Source organism: Scyliorhinus torazame, chromosome 28 (assembly GCF_047496885.1).
Source record: "Scyliorhinus torazame isolate Kashiwa2021f chromosome 28, sScyTor2.1, whole genome shotgun sequence".
Taxonomy (NCBI): domain Eukaryota; kingdom Metazoa; phylum Chordata; class Chondrichthyes; order Carcharhiniformes; family Scyliorhinidae; genus Scyliorhinus; species Scyliorhinus torazame.
In genome coordinates this window covers 33,537,962-33,555,867 of record NC_092734.1, presented here as the reverse complement: position 1 = coordinate 33,555,867, position 17,906 = coordinate 33,537,962, and the positions used below count along the sequence as shown (strand labels likewise).

The 17,906-nt window shown below is 53.2% G+C and overlaps 1 protein-coding gene across 1 annotated transcript in view; it reads right to left on the bottom strand.

Moving 5' to 3' along the window:
* The window catches only part of washc2c (WASH complex subunit 2C), a 135,114-nt gene that overhangs the window by 60,590 nt on the left and 56,618 nt on the right, over nt 1–17,906 (bottom strand). Inside the window, exons 16-19 of the mRNA XM_072491838.1 lie at nt 6,962–7,138; nt 4,892–5,004; nt 4,214–4,312; nt 1,868–1,972 (exon numbers count right to left, since the gene is read on the bottom strand). Coding sequence (XP_072347939.1) covers nt 1,868–1,972; nt 4,214–4,312; nt 4,892–5,004; nt 6,962–7,138 — 494 coding nt within the window. The remainder of the gene's footprint in view (nt 1–1,867; nt 1,973–4,213; nt 4,313–4,891; nt 5,005–6,961; nt 7,139–17,906) is intronic.

Genomic DNA, 17,906 nt, shown 5'->3' with positions numbered 1-17,906 from the left:
AGAATCAACATTTTCTGCTCTCTTACTCGGAGGATATGGTGTACGTGAATACACTCGGTCCACAAAGTTAAAAAGGGAGGTAGAATCCTTGATAAGGCACCAGAAGTATGGGATTAATAGCATTGAATAACGTCTCACCTCCTTCTTACGAGAAAGAGAAGTAAGGTCGACTTAGCTCCAAACGAGCAGCAGTGTGGGCTAGATCTCACTGCAGCGCTGAAATAATCAGAATCTAATAATCTTCTATTGGTGTCACAAATACACTTACATTAACTGCAATGAGGTTACTGTGAAAACGCCCCTAGTCGCCACACTCCAGCACCTGTTTGGGTACACAGAGGGAGAATTCAGAATGTCCCAATTCACCCAACAAGCACGTCTTTCGGGACTTGTGGGAGGGAACCGGAGCACCCGGAGGAAACCCACGCAGACACGGGGAGAACGTGCAGACTCCGCACAGACAGTCACCCAAGCCAGGAATCGAACCTGGGACCTTGGAGCTGTGAACATAAGAACTAGGAACAGGAGTAGGCCATCTGGCCCCTCGAGCCTGCTCCGCCATTTAATGAGATCATGGCTGATCTTTGTGGTCTCAGCTCCACTCTCCGGCCCGTACACCATATCCCCGAATCCCTTTATTCTTTAGAAAGGTATCTACCTTAAATGAAAATCACTTATTGTCACGAGTAGGCTTCAAATGAAGTTACTGTGAAAAGCCCCTAGTCGCCACATTCCGGCGCCTGTTCGGGGAGGCTGGTACGGGAATTGAACCGTGCTGCTGGCCTGCTTTAAAAGTCAGCCCCTTGGGTTTAGCATACTGCCCTGTGAGTGAAGCAACAGTGCCAACCACTGTCGCCCAGATAAATATTTACTGCCAGCCAGGATTGCTCCATTCAGTGTTCAGTCCAGAGTATTAATTTGTTTAGAGATTTACAACATATAATTCACAGGAAATTCTGACTGAGTGCATAGTCAGAGGTGGGTTCTTTACTCAGAGAGAGTTTGGGGCGTGGAACGCACTCCCAGCTATGGTAGTGGAGTCGGACACTTTAGGAACTTTCAAGTGGTTATTGGATAGGCATGTGGAGTGCACTAGAATGATTGAGAGTAGGTCAATTTCATAGATTATCATAGAATTTACAGTGCACAAGGAGGCCATTCGGCCCATCGAGTCTGCACCGGCTCTTGGAAAGAGCACCCTACCCAAGGTCAACAGCTCCACCCTATCCCCATAACCCAGTAACCCCACCCAACATTAAGGGCAATTGTGGTTACTAGGGACAATTTATCGTGGTCAATCCACCTAACCTGCACATCTTTGGATTGTGGGAGGAAACCGGAGCACCCGGAGGAAACCCACGCACACACGGGGAGGACGTGCAGACGCCGCACAGACAGTGACCCAAGCCGGAATCGAACCTGGGACCCTGGAGCTGTGAAGATATTGTGCTATCCACAATGCTACCGTGCTGCCCCTCCACCCTGGGAAAGAGTGCCTGCCCATCCACTCTACCAATGCCCCTCAATTCTGTCGACCTCTATCAGGTAACCCTTCAACCTCCGTCGTTCTAATGAAAATAGTCCGAGTCTATTCAGCCTCTCCGTATAGCTAACATCCTCCAGACCAGTCACCATCCTGGTGAACCTCCTCTGCACCCTCTCCAAACCCTCCACATCCTTCTGGTAGTGTGGCGACCAGAATTGTGCGCAATATTCCAAGTGCGGCCTGACCAAGGTTCTATACAACTGCAGCATGACCTGCCAGTTTTTAATACTGAAAAAGCTTTGGTTTAGAAGACTGCATGATATTCAAAGAATGAGCTTGGAGCAATTAGCTTTAAAAATTTAGAATTAACAAAAAAATTACCTCATCATCATCAAAGAATGCGATTGGAATCTGATTGGATCTGCTCGGGTCTAAGGGTTGCTTTGATTGGTGTCTTTTTGTGTCCTTGTTTGAAGAGAACAGATCCTGTTGTGGACAAGGAGGAGTTAGAGGCAACAAAGATAATGCAGAGAGGCTAAACTTGCGCAAAGAAAACTCTTGTGCGGCCTTCCCAACTGAATTCATGCACCAGCGACACAAAAAGGATTGTTGATACTTCGCCTGCACCATACGATAGCTCCAAGATTTGACCCCCTTGCTGTCGCAAGCTGGCTGCAGTTCAACCAGCCTCTTGAGGCGAGGCGTAGGAAAAATTGAGGCGGCGATCCAGGCCTGACCTTATGTCTGCAGGTCAAATCAAGGCCGCATCTGGCATTCGGTGAACATATTCAGAGTGGATTAGGAGGCCTTTAAGAAGGGTAGCAAGGATAATCCCGGGAACTACAGGCCGGTGAGCCTTACTTCAGTGGTAGGGAAATTACTGGAGAGAATTCTTCGAGACAGGATCTACTCCCATTTGGAAGCAAATGGACGTATTAGTGAGAGGCAGCACGGTTTTGTGAAGGGGAGGTCGTGTCTCACTAACTTGATAGAGTTTTTCGAGGAGGTCACTAAGATGATTGATGCAGGTAGGGCAGTGGATGTTGTCTATATGGACTTCAGTAAGGCCTTTGACAAGGTCCCTCATGGTAGACTAGTACAAAAGGTGAAGTCACACGGGATCAGGGATGAGCTGGCAAGGTGGATACAGGACTGGCTAGGCCATAGAAGGCAGAGAGTAGCAATGGAGGGATGCTTTTCTAATTGGAGGGCTGTGACCAGTGGTGTTCCACAGGGATCAGTGCTGGGACCTTTGCTCTTTGTAGTATATATAAATGATTTGGAGGAAAATGTAACTGGTCTGATTAGTAAGTTTGCAGACGACACAAAGGTTGGTGGAATTGCGGATAGCGATGAGGACTGTCGGAGGATACAGCAGGATTTAGATTGTCTGGAGACTTGGGCGGAGAGATGGCAGATGGAGTTTAATCCGCACAAATGTGAGGTAATGCATTTTGGAAGGTCTAATGCAGGTAGGGAATATACAGTGAATGGTAGAACCCTCAAGAGTATTGAAAGTCAAAGAGATCTAGGAGTACAGGTCCACAGGTCACTGAAAGGGGCAACACAGGTGGAGAAGGTAGTCAAGAAGGCATACGGCATGCTTGCCTTCATTGGCTAGGGCATTGAGTATAAGAATTGGCAAGTCATGTTGCAGCTGTATAGAACCTTAGTTAGGCCACACTTGGAGTATAGTGTTCAATTCTGGTCGCCACACTACCAGAAGGATGTGGAGGCTTTAGAGAGGGTGCAGAAGAGATTTACCAGAATGTTGCCTCGTATGGAGGGCATTAGCTATGAGGAGCGGTTGAATAAACTCGGTTTGTTCTCACTGGAACGAAGGAGGTTGAGGGGAGACCTGATAGAGGTATACAAAATTATGAGGGGCATAGACAGAGTGGATAGTCAGAGGCTTTTCCCCAGGGTAGAGGGGTCAATTACTAGGGGGCATAGGTTTAAGGTGAGAGGGGCAAGGTTTAGAGTAGATGTACAAGGCAAGTTTTTTACGCAGAGGGTAGTGGGTGCCTGGAACTCGCTACCGGAGGAGGTGGTGGAAGCAGGGACGATAGGGACATTTAAGGGGCATCTTGACAAATATATGAATAGGATGGGAATGGAGGGATACGGACCCAGGAAGTGTAGAAGATTGTAGTTTAGTCGGGCAGCCTGGTCGGCACGGGCTTGGAGGGCCGAAGGGCCTGTTCCTGTGCTGTACATTTCTTTGTTCTTTGTTTGTTGTTCTAATTGAGAATAGGCCGCTGGCCACTCCCCAGCGAGAGCTCACAAGAGTTTGGTCGATACGAGGGGGCAACCCGCCCTAGGGTAAAAAAAAACTAATCTACCAAATTGCATTCATTACCAAGTTAAAAAACCCAGCAGGAAACCTAACGCGGTTGAGTATTCCACACGTACAGCAACATTTAGCTTAGTTTTTATTCAACCTGGGCTGAAGAGTAACACCGCTTGGTACAAAGGTTTACAGGTTATTTTTCTGTCTGGGCCTGTAACTTGTACATCGCGGGACAGCTGCCGCAGGAGCCAGAATTGCAGCCCAATGTGAATAGAATTCACAATTCTATTTCAGGAAAGTGGGAGAATAGAACTTTGTACAAATACACGCAGGAGATTATAAACACCGCCATCGTGAAATTATCAGATAACCGCTTGTAACAGTCACATGGGGCTATGGATGTGCGCAGCTGGTGCCTCTGTGGCCTCTTCCCTTACCTGAGGTTCGTCATCGTCAGAGAAGAGACCAGAGCTGGTCTGGGATTTCTCAGCAAGTCGGGGAGACGATTCCACGACTTCAGGGTGCGGCTCTGCACTCTTGAAAACACAACCAAAAGCACATTCAGTGTCCCAACAACTCAGCTGACATTGAGGTCCCGCTTCCCCCTCAGCTCTACCACGGCAGGGTGGGGCGGCACAGTGGCTAGCACTGCTGCCTCACAGCGCCAGGGACCTGGGTCCGATTCCAGCCTTGGGTGACTGTCTGTGCGGAGTCTGCACGTTCTCCCCGGGTTTCCTCCGGGTGCTCCGGTTTCCTCCCCACAGTCCAACGATGCACAGGTTAGGTGGATTGGCCATGATAAATTGCCACTTAGCATCTGGGTGCGCTGGTTCGGTGGGGTTACGGAGATAGGGCAGGGGGAGTGGGCCTTGGTAGGGTACTCTCTCAGAGGGTCAGTGCAGATGCGATGGACCGAATGGCCTCTTCCTGCACCGTAGGGATTCTAACCCCCCCACCCACCCTCTGCTTTCCTTCCTTCTCTACGGGAGGAACCAACTCGTGGGTAGTTCCAGCGCCACGGCGAACAGACGGTAATATTCCCAAATAAAGGTGATAAACATGGAACGGAAGCAAAGTGCAAACGCAGGTTGACAATGACGGAGGCACTGACTCACCCGCTGCGCTCCGGGTTTCTCTCTGGCTGGTTTGGGTGTGACACTTGTCTCGAAGAGCCCGCTGTCCTCGCTGTCGTCAAAGAGTCTCGCGGCCAGCTTGGGCTCGGCCATGGCTGAGAGAAATCAGAAGGGTAGAAATGTTGATGGAAAAGGGTTTTGCAAAACCAGAGGAAAATAACCACGAGGCCACACGGGCGGTGAGCAAGTTCGCCCGCGTTAAAACGTCCAAAGCCTTCTTTCCGATATGGACGAAGGTTTCAAATCCCGCTGCTGGCCCATGGCAGGGACTGGACTGCATTTTTCATCTCCTTACTGGGTATTCCCAAACACTCAGTAAACTGGGATTCTCCGCACTTCCAAGTGATGAGGTCCAAGCGGGCACTCCAGCAGGGGTGGTTTGCAGCTGTATCACTGAATGCAATCACTCGGACGACGATGGGCCGGGGACACAAGTCGCCCCCTCATGCTTTGACAACACGGATCAAATTTGTGACCTCTTACTGCCCGGGAGGGAAAGCATCAAGCGCACGAGAGCACCCCCCCCCCCCCCCGTATCGGAACTCACACCGTCCAAATTGTGCATATGTCACGGTTCCTCCATCATCGATGAGCCAAAGGCCCGGGAGCACCCTGCCCAGCAGAACGGTGGGAGGAACGCCACCAGATGGGCTGCAGAGGGTGAAGGGGAACACTCGCCCCTCAGAGTAACAAGGGACAGACAATAACTACCAGCCTTACCAGCAACACCCAGGTCCTGGGAATGGATTCAAATCAGATGAGATTTTTGCCAGCGAATTGCATGATATACTCCCAAGTAACAAATCCAACACGGGGCCCGAGGCCCCGATGCGGAGGCCTCGGGTGCTATTCCGGATCTTTCTCCAGCACTAAACCCAAGCAACGGCTGGAGGACCCAACTTTTATTGGGCGTCTGCAATTCAACAGCCAAGCACCAACTCACCCGGCGGCAACGCTACCTTGACCCTTGAACTCACGGGAAATATGTGGTGATAATGGGCAGGGGAAAATATACAGTAAACTTTGTTAATTAATCTTCTGCTTTAATACATTTGGCTGATAAGTGTTAAAGGACACTGACCCTTCGACCTCATCCTTTAGGAAATGCGAAGTGGGAAAGCTGGATTGGTGTTTGTGCGTTACGGTGGTGCAGTGGTTAGCACTGCTGTCTCACGGCCTTGAGGACCCGGCCCCGGGTCACTGTCCGCGTGGCGTTTTCACATTCTCCCCGTGTCTGTGTGGGTCTCACCCCTACAACCCAAAGATGTGCAGGGTAGGTGGATTGGCCACGCTAATTTGCCCCTTAATTGGAAATAAAATGAATTGGGTACTCTAAATTTATTCAAAGATGAAGGAATTGGGTGTGTGGAAGGCCCAAACCATGCTGGAACTGAAAATAAACGCAAAACTAAAACCAATCGTGCTCTTGTCAAAGTTGCTTCCACAGCGCAAGAGCGCTTACACATTCGCCAACAGCCCGTGCCCTGGACTGACCCACTTTTACTTCTGAATGCGCCCAGCACGAAGCGCAAGTCAAGCGCTTGCCATCTTTGTCTGAGGGACCACAGCAGAGACAATGTTCAAATCCCATCGGCGGGAGCAGCAATTTACACGACGTGCCGCAGAGGGACTGGCAGCATTGCTGGGCATCTCCAGGACAATCTGAACATTTTGACAATCGGATTTCCCTGGTCACGTTGCTCGCTTGCCCCCGGCAATAACCTGCAATGATACTGCATCTTTGAAACGGCAAAACGCCCCTTTGGTGTGTCCCAGCAGCAAGTATTACAGCAAAGTATAAATATAACAGCAGAGAGATGACCGGATGGGTGATTTGGTGGATGGGTTGGTTTTAATGAGGTGGAGGAGGACGTAGAGAAGGTAGCCCCCCTTACTTTACCGCCAAGCTTACACAGAGCACAATTCACAGGTTCTTCAACTACAGGCCTGTGGCTGTAGTGGGGAGAATTGGGGGACACTTTATTCTAAACCCGGTGACCCGCGGATCCGAGCTGTCGGACGGAACGAGCTCGAAACAATCCCCGGATTTACCCGATGTTGACGTCTGCACACTTGACCCAAACAAGTCGTCATCGTCCACATTGTCAAAGAGACCGCTTGCATCCATCGGCTCTCGAACAGGGGGCGCTGGGGCGTCGGTCGTTTTTTCCCTCACTTGCTTGTCACGTACTCGCTCAGAAATCAGACTGGTACTAAATAAATCTCCACCTAAAAAAGGGGGAAATCAGACAGGTCACAAATTGTCCCTGGACACAGACATAACCAAATGATGTCCGAGCGCTTAGCCAGCGATGAATAACAGCTGACGTTGGAAACACTCTGGCATTTTGACAGACAGTGGTGCAGAGGAGCTGGGAAGAAGGTTCACCTCGTTAAAGAAATCATTCTCGCTTTCTCAGCACTTTCTTTTGGGATTCTGATCTTTTGTTATTTTCTTTCTATCCCAGCAGGAACGTTACAGGGAATTTAGCTACGGAACAAGTGGAATAACAGCACACACATATCCGCAGCAGATTTCTAGGTAATAGCCCGGATCAGGCCGTATCCCGGAGGTTGGGGTGGCGGGCCCCTTGGAGGACCCCACTCACTGAGCGCACCGGAATAACGCCCTGCCCCCCCCCCGCCTTCGCTCACTTACCGTGGATCCTTGCCTCCTCTCTGCAGCTGGTGAAAGGGGCTTTAGGACATTTAAAAACTTACTGGAACATGGCAGCTGGGTGCCATAAAAAGGTGGCGAGACTCTACTTGCCCCAATTTGCCCACCATGCAAAGTAACTCAGGATCAGGTAAGCGACGCATTCTTCAGGAGGCCTGGTTGCGAAGTCTGGACAAGGAACTTGGCGCTTCTGTGCAAGCGAAGTGGCAACTCGATGGTGTTTGCCACCAGTTCATCGATACAGCGTCAATTCTCCTGGTCTACTAAAGCTGTGCTGTGTGCAATGTGCAAAATCTGCTCTGCGATCAGTGTGTCACCGTGATAAAAAAATCTTCTGTCTGACACGCAGACACACACACAGACAGACAGGCAGGCAGGCACGCACAGAGACGGAGAGGCAGGCAGGCAGAGAGGCAGACAGGCACACAGACAGAGGGAGAGGCAGGCACGCACACAGACAGAGGGAGAGGCAGGCAGGTAGGCAGGCAGAGAGGCAGGCAGAGAGGCAGGCAGAGAGGCAGGCAGAGAGGCAGGCAGAGAGGCAGGCAGAGAGGCAGGCAGAGAGGCAGGCAGAGAGGCAGGCAGAGAGGCAGGCAGGCACACACACAGACTGAGAGGCAGGCACGCACACAGACAGAGGGAGAGGCAGGCAGAGAGGCAGGCAGGCAGAGAGGCAGGCAGGCAGAGAGGCAGGCACGCAGGCAGACAGAGACGCAGGCACGCAGGCAGACAGAGACGCAGGCACGCAGGCAGACAGAGACGCAGGCACGCAGGCAGACAGAGACGCAGGCACGCAGGCAGACAGAGACGCAGGCACGCAGGCAGACAGAGACGCAGGCACGCAGGCAGACAGAGACGCAGGCACGCAGGCAGACAGAGACGCAGGCAGACAGAGACGCAGGCAGACAGAGACGCAGGCACGCAGGCAGACGAGACGCAGGCACGCACAGACAGCGACGCAGGCACGCAGGCAGACAGCGACGCAGGCACGCACAGACAGCGACGCAGGCACGCACAGACAGCGACGCAGGCACGCAGGCAGACAGAGACGCAGGCACGCAGGCAGACAGAGACGCAGGCACGCAGGCAGACAGAGACGCAGACACGAACAGACAGTGACGCAGGCACGCACAGACAGCGACGCAGGCACGCAGGCAGACAGAGACGCAGGCACGCAGGCAGACAGAGACGCAGGCACGCAGGCAGACAGAGACGCAGGCACGCAGGCAGACAGAGACGCAGGCACGCAGGCAGACAGAGACGCAGGCACGCAGGCAGACAGAGACGCAGGCACGCAGGCAGACAGAGACGCAGGCACGCAGGCAGACAGAGACGCAGGCACGCAGGCAGACAGAGACGCAGGCACGCAGGCAGACAGAGACGCAGGCACGCAGGCAGACAGAGACGCAGGCACGCAGGCAGACAGAGACGCAGGCACGCAGGCAGACAGCGACGCAGGCACGCAGGCAGACAGCGACGCAGGCACGCAGGCAGACAGCGACGCAGGCACGCAGGCAGACAGAGACGCAGGCACGCAGGCAGACAGAGACGCAGGCACGCAGGCAGACAGAGACGCAGGCACGCAGGCAGACAGAGACGCAGGCACGCAGGCAGACAGAGACGCAGGCACGCAGGCAGACAGCGACGCAGGCAGACAGCGACGCAGGCACGCACAGACAGCGACGCAGGCAGACAGAGACGCAGGCACGCAGGCAAACAGCGACGCAGGCAGACAGAGACGCAGGCACGCAGGCAGACAGCGACGCAGGCACGCACAGACAGAGACGCAGGCACGCAGGCAGACAGCGACGCAGGCACGCACAGACAGAGACGCAGGCACGCAGGCAGACAGCGACGCAGGCACGCAGGCAGACAGAGACGCAGGCACGCAGGCAGACAGAGACGCAGGCACGCACAGACAGAGACGCAGGCACGCAGGCAGACAGAGACGCAGGCACGCAGGCAGACAGAGACGCAGGCACGCAGGCAGACAGAGACGCAGGCACGCAGGCAGACAGCGACGCAGGCACGCACAGACAGCGACGCAGGCACGCAGGCAGACAGAGACGCAGGCACGCAGGCAGACAGAGACGCAGGCAGACAGAGACGCAGGCAGACAGCGACGCAGGCACGCAGGCAGACAGAGACGCAGGCACGCACAGACAGAGACGCAGGCACGCAGGCAGACAGAGACGCAGGCACGCAGGCAGACAGCGACGCAGGCACGCACAGACAGCGACGCAGGCAGACAGCGACGCAGGCACGCAGGCAGACAGCGACGCAGGCACGCAGGCAGACAGCGACGCAGGCACGCAGGCAGACAGAGACGCAGGCACGCACAGACAGCGACGCAGGCACGCACAGACAGCGACGCAGGCACGCAGGCAGACAGAGACGCAGGCACGCAGGCAGACAGAGACGCAGGCACGCAGGCAGACAGAGACGCAGGCACGCAGGCAGACAGAGACGCAGGCACGCAGGCAGACAGAGACGCAGGCACGCAGGCAGACAGAGACGCAGGCACGCACAGACAGCGACGCAGGCACGCAGGCAGACAGCGACGCAGGCACGCACAGACAGCGACGCAGGCACGCACAGACAGCGACGCAGGCACGCACAGACAGCGACGCAGGCACGCACAGACAGCGACGCAGGCACGCACAGACAGCGACGCAGGCACGCACAGACAGCGACGCAGGCACGCACAGACAGCGACGCAGGCACGCACAGACAGCGACGCAGGCACGCACAGACAGCGACGCAGGCACGCACAGACAGCGACGCAGGCACGCACAGACAGCGACGCAGGCACGCACAGACAGCGACGCAGGCACGCAGGCAGACAGCGACGCAGGCACGCACAGACAGCGACGCAGGCACGCACAGACAGCGACGCAGGCACGCACAGACAGCGACGCAGGCACGCACAGACAGCGACGCAGGCACGCACAGACAGCGACGCAGGCACGCACAGACAGCGACGCAGGCACGCACAGACAGCGACGCAGGCACGCACAGACAGCGACGCAGGCACGCACAGACAGCGACGCAGGCACGCACAGACAGCGACGCAGGCACGCACAGACAGCGACGCAGGCACGCACAGACAGCGACGCAGGCACGCACAGACAAACACCATCACTGTTGTTCAGTATTGGTGGATGTTATTGATTACAGAAAACCTACCCGGGTAAATAGAAACTGCTCCAACTGGTACTTTTTTCCCAGATTTTCTTGCAGCAGGTTCTGATTTTGAAATTAAAGAAAAAAGTTTAAAACGGGAAAATAACCGAAAAAGCCACCACCATCCCAGGCGAGAAACAGGTCTACGCTAATTGCAGACAAGGGCCTTTTGGAAGCTGGTCTCACGGAGGCCCGACCTGCGGAGAATAGGCGGCGGACGTACAGAGCAGGTTAAAGAGCATCAGACGGGACAACTTCTCTGGGATTGTTCAATCCACGAGACAAACCTGTCGCAACAGGTGCCGACTGTCACTATCACGGGCGTGCGTTCCCAGAAGATAGCAAGAGCAAGCGGGAAGTAATCAGAGAGGGAACGAGCAGAGTCGGAACACCATCTACAGCTCTGGTGGCAAGTACAGATGCCACCAGTTATATCGCCCCGGCTACGGCAAACAGCCACCCTTAGCAGCAAATTAACACCAACTATTGTGCCATCACCACAGATGCCAATTATCAATTCACCGTCTATAGGGTGCCAAATGCCCCAGCGATTTCGGGAAGGCTACCCGCGACTCACACTTCATTAAGATGCGGTTACCGTGGCAACCAAACCCCCCTCGCCAACCCGCCCTTCTCCAATTAACGTCAGGTTGTCCGCATCGGCAAACTATTCGGCGGTACTCCCAATGAGGAGATGTTTGAACGGCGCTCCTCGCCATTTACCGGCCGGCTACTTCGGATAACGGGAAAAGCAGGCCAGGACCTCCTTGGCAACCTTGCCACAACGTTACGTTCCAACTTTAGTTCCAAGGGCCTGACGTCTCGGCATCGAGGTTAATTCGAGCGGCATTGCCACACGACCACCGTGCACGGTTTCACAAGAGCCCGATTAAAACATGCAACATTTAGCAAATTATTTAATCCCTGGTCCTCGACGCACCCAATGACACTCGTCAACTCACCATTACTAACAGCAGCTGTGGCTTCTGCTCGTTTATCAAGGTCCTCCTTTGGATCCTCAGCAAAAAGGTCACCCTGGAAAAGAAAGGGGCACGTTGGCGAATTGATTTGCCGTTTTAACGGAGTAAACCTTTGGACCCCCCCCCCCACCCCCCCCCCCCCCAACCCCCCAGATATAGCCAGAAGCTCCCAGAGGCCCTCGGTGATTTGTCCAACGTCAGCCAAGGAAAGAGCGAGCGCCCACAAACACTTGATCGTGTCCCCACGGAACGGTTACAGCAGAGGAGGCAGCCACCTGCTTTGTCGTGTCCTGCGGCCCTAGACAGAAACCCGACAAGTCCGACTCCCACGCCTTTTCCCTGTATCCCTATGATTTCTTCCTCTGCAGATAATTCCCCCATTCCCCCTTGGAGGGCCACGACTGAATGTGCCTGCAGCAGACTCACAGGCAGCACAATCCATGAGACGTAGAAGCAGAAGTAGGCCATTCGGCCCATCGTAGAATTCACAGTGCAGGTGGAGGCCATTCGGCCCATTGAGCCTGCACCGGCCCTTGGAAAGAGCACCCCACCCCAAGCCCACACCTCCACCTTTTCCCGGTAACCCAACCTAACCTTTCGGTTGGACACGAAGGACAATCTAGCACAGCCAATCCACCTAACCTGCCCATCTTTGGACTGTGGGAGGAAACCGGAGCACCCGGAGGGAACCCACGCAGACACGGGGAGGATGTGCAGACTCCGCACAGACAGTGACCCAAGCCGGGAATCGAACCTGGGACCCTGGAGCTGTGAAGCAATTGTGCTATCCACAATGCTACCGTGTTGCCCCTAGAATTCAAGGGCAATTAGAGATGGGCAACAAACGTTGGCCCAGACGGCTTCACCCACATCCCAAAAACAAATAAAGTTCTTTGGATAAAATCACCTTGAACCGTCTCGCTATCCACTCAGTCGGGACGCCTCAACATCTTGCACACCCCCACCAAATCATCCACTCCCTTAGCAGGACAGGCCCAGCTTCTCCTGTCTAACTTTGCAAATGGGAGTTTCTCACCCCTCGAATCATCCTTGGGAATCTTTCCTGCCCCTGCCTTCGCACCTTTCCGAAAGCTCGTATCCAATCCTGGCCCACCGTTACTCCACTGGAGACCAAACCACCGTTTTATTCAGGTTTATCGTAACTTCCTTGTTTTTGTGCCCTGTATGTCTCTTTGTAAAGCCCAGAGTCCCATAGGCACAGGAGATCTGTAGCAACAGATTCTCCCAGCACGCAATCCCACCCACCAGGGTTCAAGTCTTGGTCCGAGGGTGCTGAACAATTTACATTTAGGAAGTCCTTCTCTCAGTGTCACGCACAAACACTCATGCAGGCCCGGCCTTCTCAACCTTGCCCCTCGCCTGAGGTGTGGTGACCCTCAGGTTAAATCGCCACCAGTCAGCTCTCCCCCCTCAAAGGGGAAAGCAGCCTATGGTCATCTGGGACTATGGAGAATTTACCTTTTACCTCGTCAGTTAATTTATGTCACAGGAATCTCAACTCATTTCAAGATGACCCGGATTCTATATTTAAATTTCTAAACAGCAATATCTCAGTACCAACCTCGTCGTCGTCAAAAAGACCCTTCCCTCCGCTAAAGAGGCCACTTTTGCTGCAAAATGGAGAATAATCATCACCTTCACCCTCAGGCGCAAATAAGTTCTCATCCTCTTCTGGAGCAGAAAGGAACAGAGGGAAAAGAGAGACGTGAGGCATTCCAGTCAAGAGCTGTCGATGAAACATCCCCATTTTCATATTCCACTCCCCCTGTGATACAACACCAACATTCCACTGGCCTTCCTGGTCACGTAACATTCAAGGGCCAGGCAATGACCATCTCTACAAGGGAGGCTCTAACCATCACCCTTGACATTCACTGGCATTACCATCGCTGAATGCCCCACAATCAATATCCTGGGGGTTACCATTGATCAGAAACTGAACTGGACCCAGCCCTATAAATACTGTGGCTACCAGAGCAGGTCAGAGACTGGGGATCCTTTGGCGAGTAACTCACCTCCTGACTCCCCAAAGCCTGTCCGCCATCTACAAGGCAGAAGTCAGGAGTTTGATGGAATACTCTCCACTTGCCTGGATGAGTGCAGCTCCAACAACACAAGAAGCTCGACACCATCCAGGACAAAGCAGCCCCGCTTGATTGCTCCCCCTTCCACAAACATTCAAACCGTCCACCACCGACTAACAGTGGCAGCCGTGTGCACCATCTACAAGATTCACTGCAGTAACTCGCCGAGGCTCCTTAGACAGCACCTTCCAAACCCACGACCGCTACCTTCTAGAAGGACAAGAGCAGCAGATACCTGGGAGCCTCACCACCTGGAGGTTCCCCTCCGAGTCACTCACCACCCGGACTTGGAAATATATCGGTCGCTACTTCACCGTTGCTGGGGCAAAATCCTGGAGCTCCCTCCCTAACAGCACAGTGGGTGTACCTACACTTCAGGGACTGCAGCGGTTCAAGGCGGCGGCTCACCACCACCTTTTAAGGGCAACTAGGGATGGGCAATAAATGCCGGCCTAGCCAGCGACGTCCACATCCCGTAAATTAATTTATTAAAGATTCTGTACTGGACGGGCGGTGACTTTTTCCAGCTAAATATTGAGAAGGCCAAAGCCACTGCCTTGGGTTCCAGAGCCACCAGCCCTGTCCCCTCATTCTGCCCGAGGGGAAATTAGACAACGCATCATATCCTTGATCTGGTACTTGGTACTGGGATGAGCTCCCGACCGCATTCTTCTGCCAAAAGGACGGCCTGTTCCCACCTATTTAACATTGCCCGAGGTGGTCTGCAGCTGAAATCCACATTCGTGCCTTTATCGTCTCTAGTCCCGACGGTTACAGTGTGCCCCCGTCCAGCCACACACCTTCCACTTCCCATAAACTTGGTCATCAATACCTCGGCTGCCTGTATCCGAACTTGCGCCAAGTCCCGTTTGCCCCTCACCCCTGTGCTCGCAGACCGACATCGAGTCCCAAAAGACGTGCGGGTTAGCTGAATTGGACGTTCTGAATTCTCCCTGTGCACCCGAACAGACACCAGGATGCGACGACGAGGGGCTTTTCACAGTAACTTCATTGCAGTGTTAATGTAAGACTACTTGTGACACTGAAAGATTATTATTATTATAATTCCTGGTTCGGCAACACCTCCATTTTAAAATTCTCATCTTTATCCTCCTCTCTCTCCCCTCTCCCCCCACCCCCCCCCCCCCCCCTAAAGCTCCTCCATGACCCCGCCCCTCCCCATTCCGCAATCCTCATGCAGCCCCACAATGCTCGGATGCCGGTATCTGCTCTCCTATTTTAACTGCTCCAGCTTTAGCGGTTGTGCCTTCAAGGCTCCGAGCTCTGGAACCTCCTCCTTAAACCTCCCTCTTAAAACTCAACTGACCTCTTTGACCAAACGTTTGGTCTCGTGCCCTCATCTCCTCAGGTGGCTCGGTGCCATAAGTCCGATTGGTAACGTTCGCGAAGTGTCTTGGGGTGTTTTGCGTTGAAGGTGCTGTTGTTTACTTTTCCTCACCTAAAGACAGTTTGGTGGCTTCCAGAACCTTCCACTGACCCTTTACCTGCCCAAGTGGTGACCCTGTGCAAGCTGCAGGTTGCTCAACCGATTGTGGTAATAATAAGTCTCTATTTGTGTCACAAGTAGGCTTACATTCACACTGCAATGAAGTTACTGTGAAAATCCCCTAGTCGCCACACTCCGGCGCCTGTTCGGGTACACAGAGGGAGAATTCAGAATGTCCAATTCACGTAACAAGCACGTCTTTCGGACTTGTGGGAGGGAAACCGGAGCACCCGGAGGAACGTGCAGACTCCACACAGACAGTGACCCAAGCCGGGAATCGAACCTGGGACCCTGGAGCTGGGAAGCAACAGTGCTAACCACTGTGCCACCCATAATACCAGGATCTCTTGGAACTACCCACGCCTGTAGTTGTTGTTGGAACCTGTAACCAGGATCCACAAATCCGACCAATTCACCTCTAGCATCGCAAACCTTCCGTGACAGGAATCGAGAAACTCCGCATAGATCAATGGCCTAATGTGGGGTTATTCTGGAAAGCAGGAGTTAGCCAACAAGGGGAATCCCTGACCAAACTCTTAGCGTGATGGATAAAGTCCCTGCTTAGGGACCTCACACTGAACTCTGCATCAAGGATCATCCCACATCTTCCAGTCAGAACCATCTGCTCCGAGTGTTCTCTCTCACCTTGGTGTCTAGCCTTTGGAGTCTCCTTCTTGGCCTTCATTCGATTCTTCTTGCGGCTCCTCCCGAACTCAATGCTGGTGAGACAGGGAAGAAACCCAGGGTAAGATTCGGAGCCACGCGCGGCGCAGGGGGACACAGATTGCAAAGGAAGAAATCTGCCGCTTCCCTCACCACTCCCTCCCCTACCCAACTAAAAAAACACCGATAATTACGTGCTCTCTCGTCGTCTTGGACCTTTGGGCTTTCAACTTGAATCCGTGCAGCCAGCTCTTCCGCAAAGGAGGATTGTCCCACCTTATGCTGCAGTGAAAAGAAGGGGGGGGAGATGTGACCAATGAATGGTGTCCCCAATGAATGCTGCTCATCGCTACAATACATAAAAGGAGCCCCCTCACCGTACTCGGCAAATCCCCACCATCGTCCTCTTTCTCGGATTGGTGAAACAAATCGGAATCATCATCTTCGTCCTCGTCACTGATCAGCTGCTGCTTCTACAACAACAAGAATTTATACAGCACCTAAAATGCAGCAAAACACATCACGGCACCATGCGGGAGCATCGTCAGAGACTCTGACACTGAGCTACAGAAGGAGCTCAGAACTAGGAGCAGGAGTGGGCCACCTGGCCCCTCGAGCCTGCTCCGCCATTCAATGAGATCATGGCTGAACTTTTTGTGGACTCAGCTCCACTTACCCGCCCCTCTCACCATGACCCTCAATTCCTTTACTGTTCAAAATCAATCTACCTTTGCCTTAAAAACATTCAGCCAGGTCGCCTCAACTGCTTCACTGGGCAGGGAATTCCACAGATTCCCAACCCTTTGGGTGAAGAGGTTCCTCCTCAACTCAGTCCTAAATCGGCTCCTCTTTATTTTGAGGCTATACCCCAGAGTTCTTGTTTCACCCGCCAGTGGAAACAACCTCCCTGCTTCTACCTCATCTATTCCTTCATAATTTTATATGTTTCTATAAGATCCCCCCCTCATTCTTCGAAATTCCAATGCGTTTAGTCCTGGTCTACTCTTCTCTCCTCATAAGCCAATCCTCTCAACTCTGGAATCAACCTCGTGAATCTCCTTTGCACCCCCTCCAGTAGAACATCCTTTCTCAAATAAGGAGACCAAAACGGTACACAGTACTCCAGATGTAGCCTCACCAGCACCCCATACAGCTGCACCACAACCTCCCCTGCTTTTAAACTCCATCCCACGAGCTGTGAAAGACAAAAGTTAATTTGCATTCTTAATTGCCTGCTGTACCCGCAAACCAACTTTTGGCGATTCATGCACAAGGACACCCAGGGACAAAGTGGTACGTGTTAATAAGCGTCTCGGAGGAAAGAGAGGGAGGTTGAGAGGTAGCGAGATCTGGGGGGGGGGGGGGGGGCGAACTGTTGAAATTCAGAGTTGCGCAAGAGGCTAGAACTGGTGGAGCACAAATATCTCGAAATATCTTGGGTGGTTTGTGGGGCAGGAGGCTCGCGACAGGGAGCGGCGGCCCCCGTGGAGGAATTGAGGACAAGGATGAGAAATTTAAACTCGGGGCCTGTACAGAATAAAATGATTCGAAAACGTTGCTTATAGGATCGAACAGCTGCTGGAGAACCATGCAGGTATTTTAAACGGCATTGAGATTGCACGATCCACCTGTTAGAATCGTTTCATTGCTCACCGTGGGTCTGCCCTTCGTTTGCAAGTGTGCTTTCCAACTTATTAAATATAATTCTTCTATGATTTGAAGGGTTTCTGGACCCTCACCCATTCATGGGCAGCAGGCAACGCGGGCACAGTTCTAGGTGAAAAGCCATGGGGTCTGTGGGGCCTTACTTCAGATTTGTCACGTGTACCGAGGTACAGTGAAAAGTATTGTTCTGCGTACAGTCCAGGCACATCGCTCCATA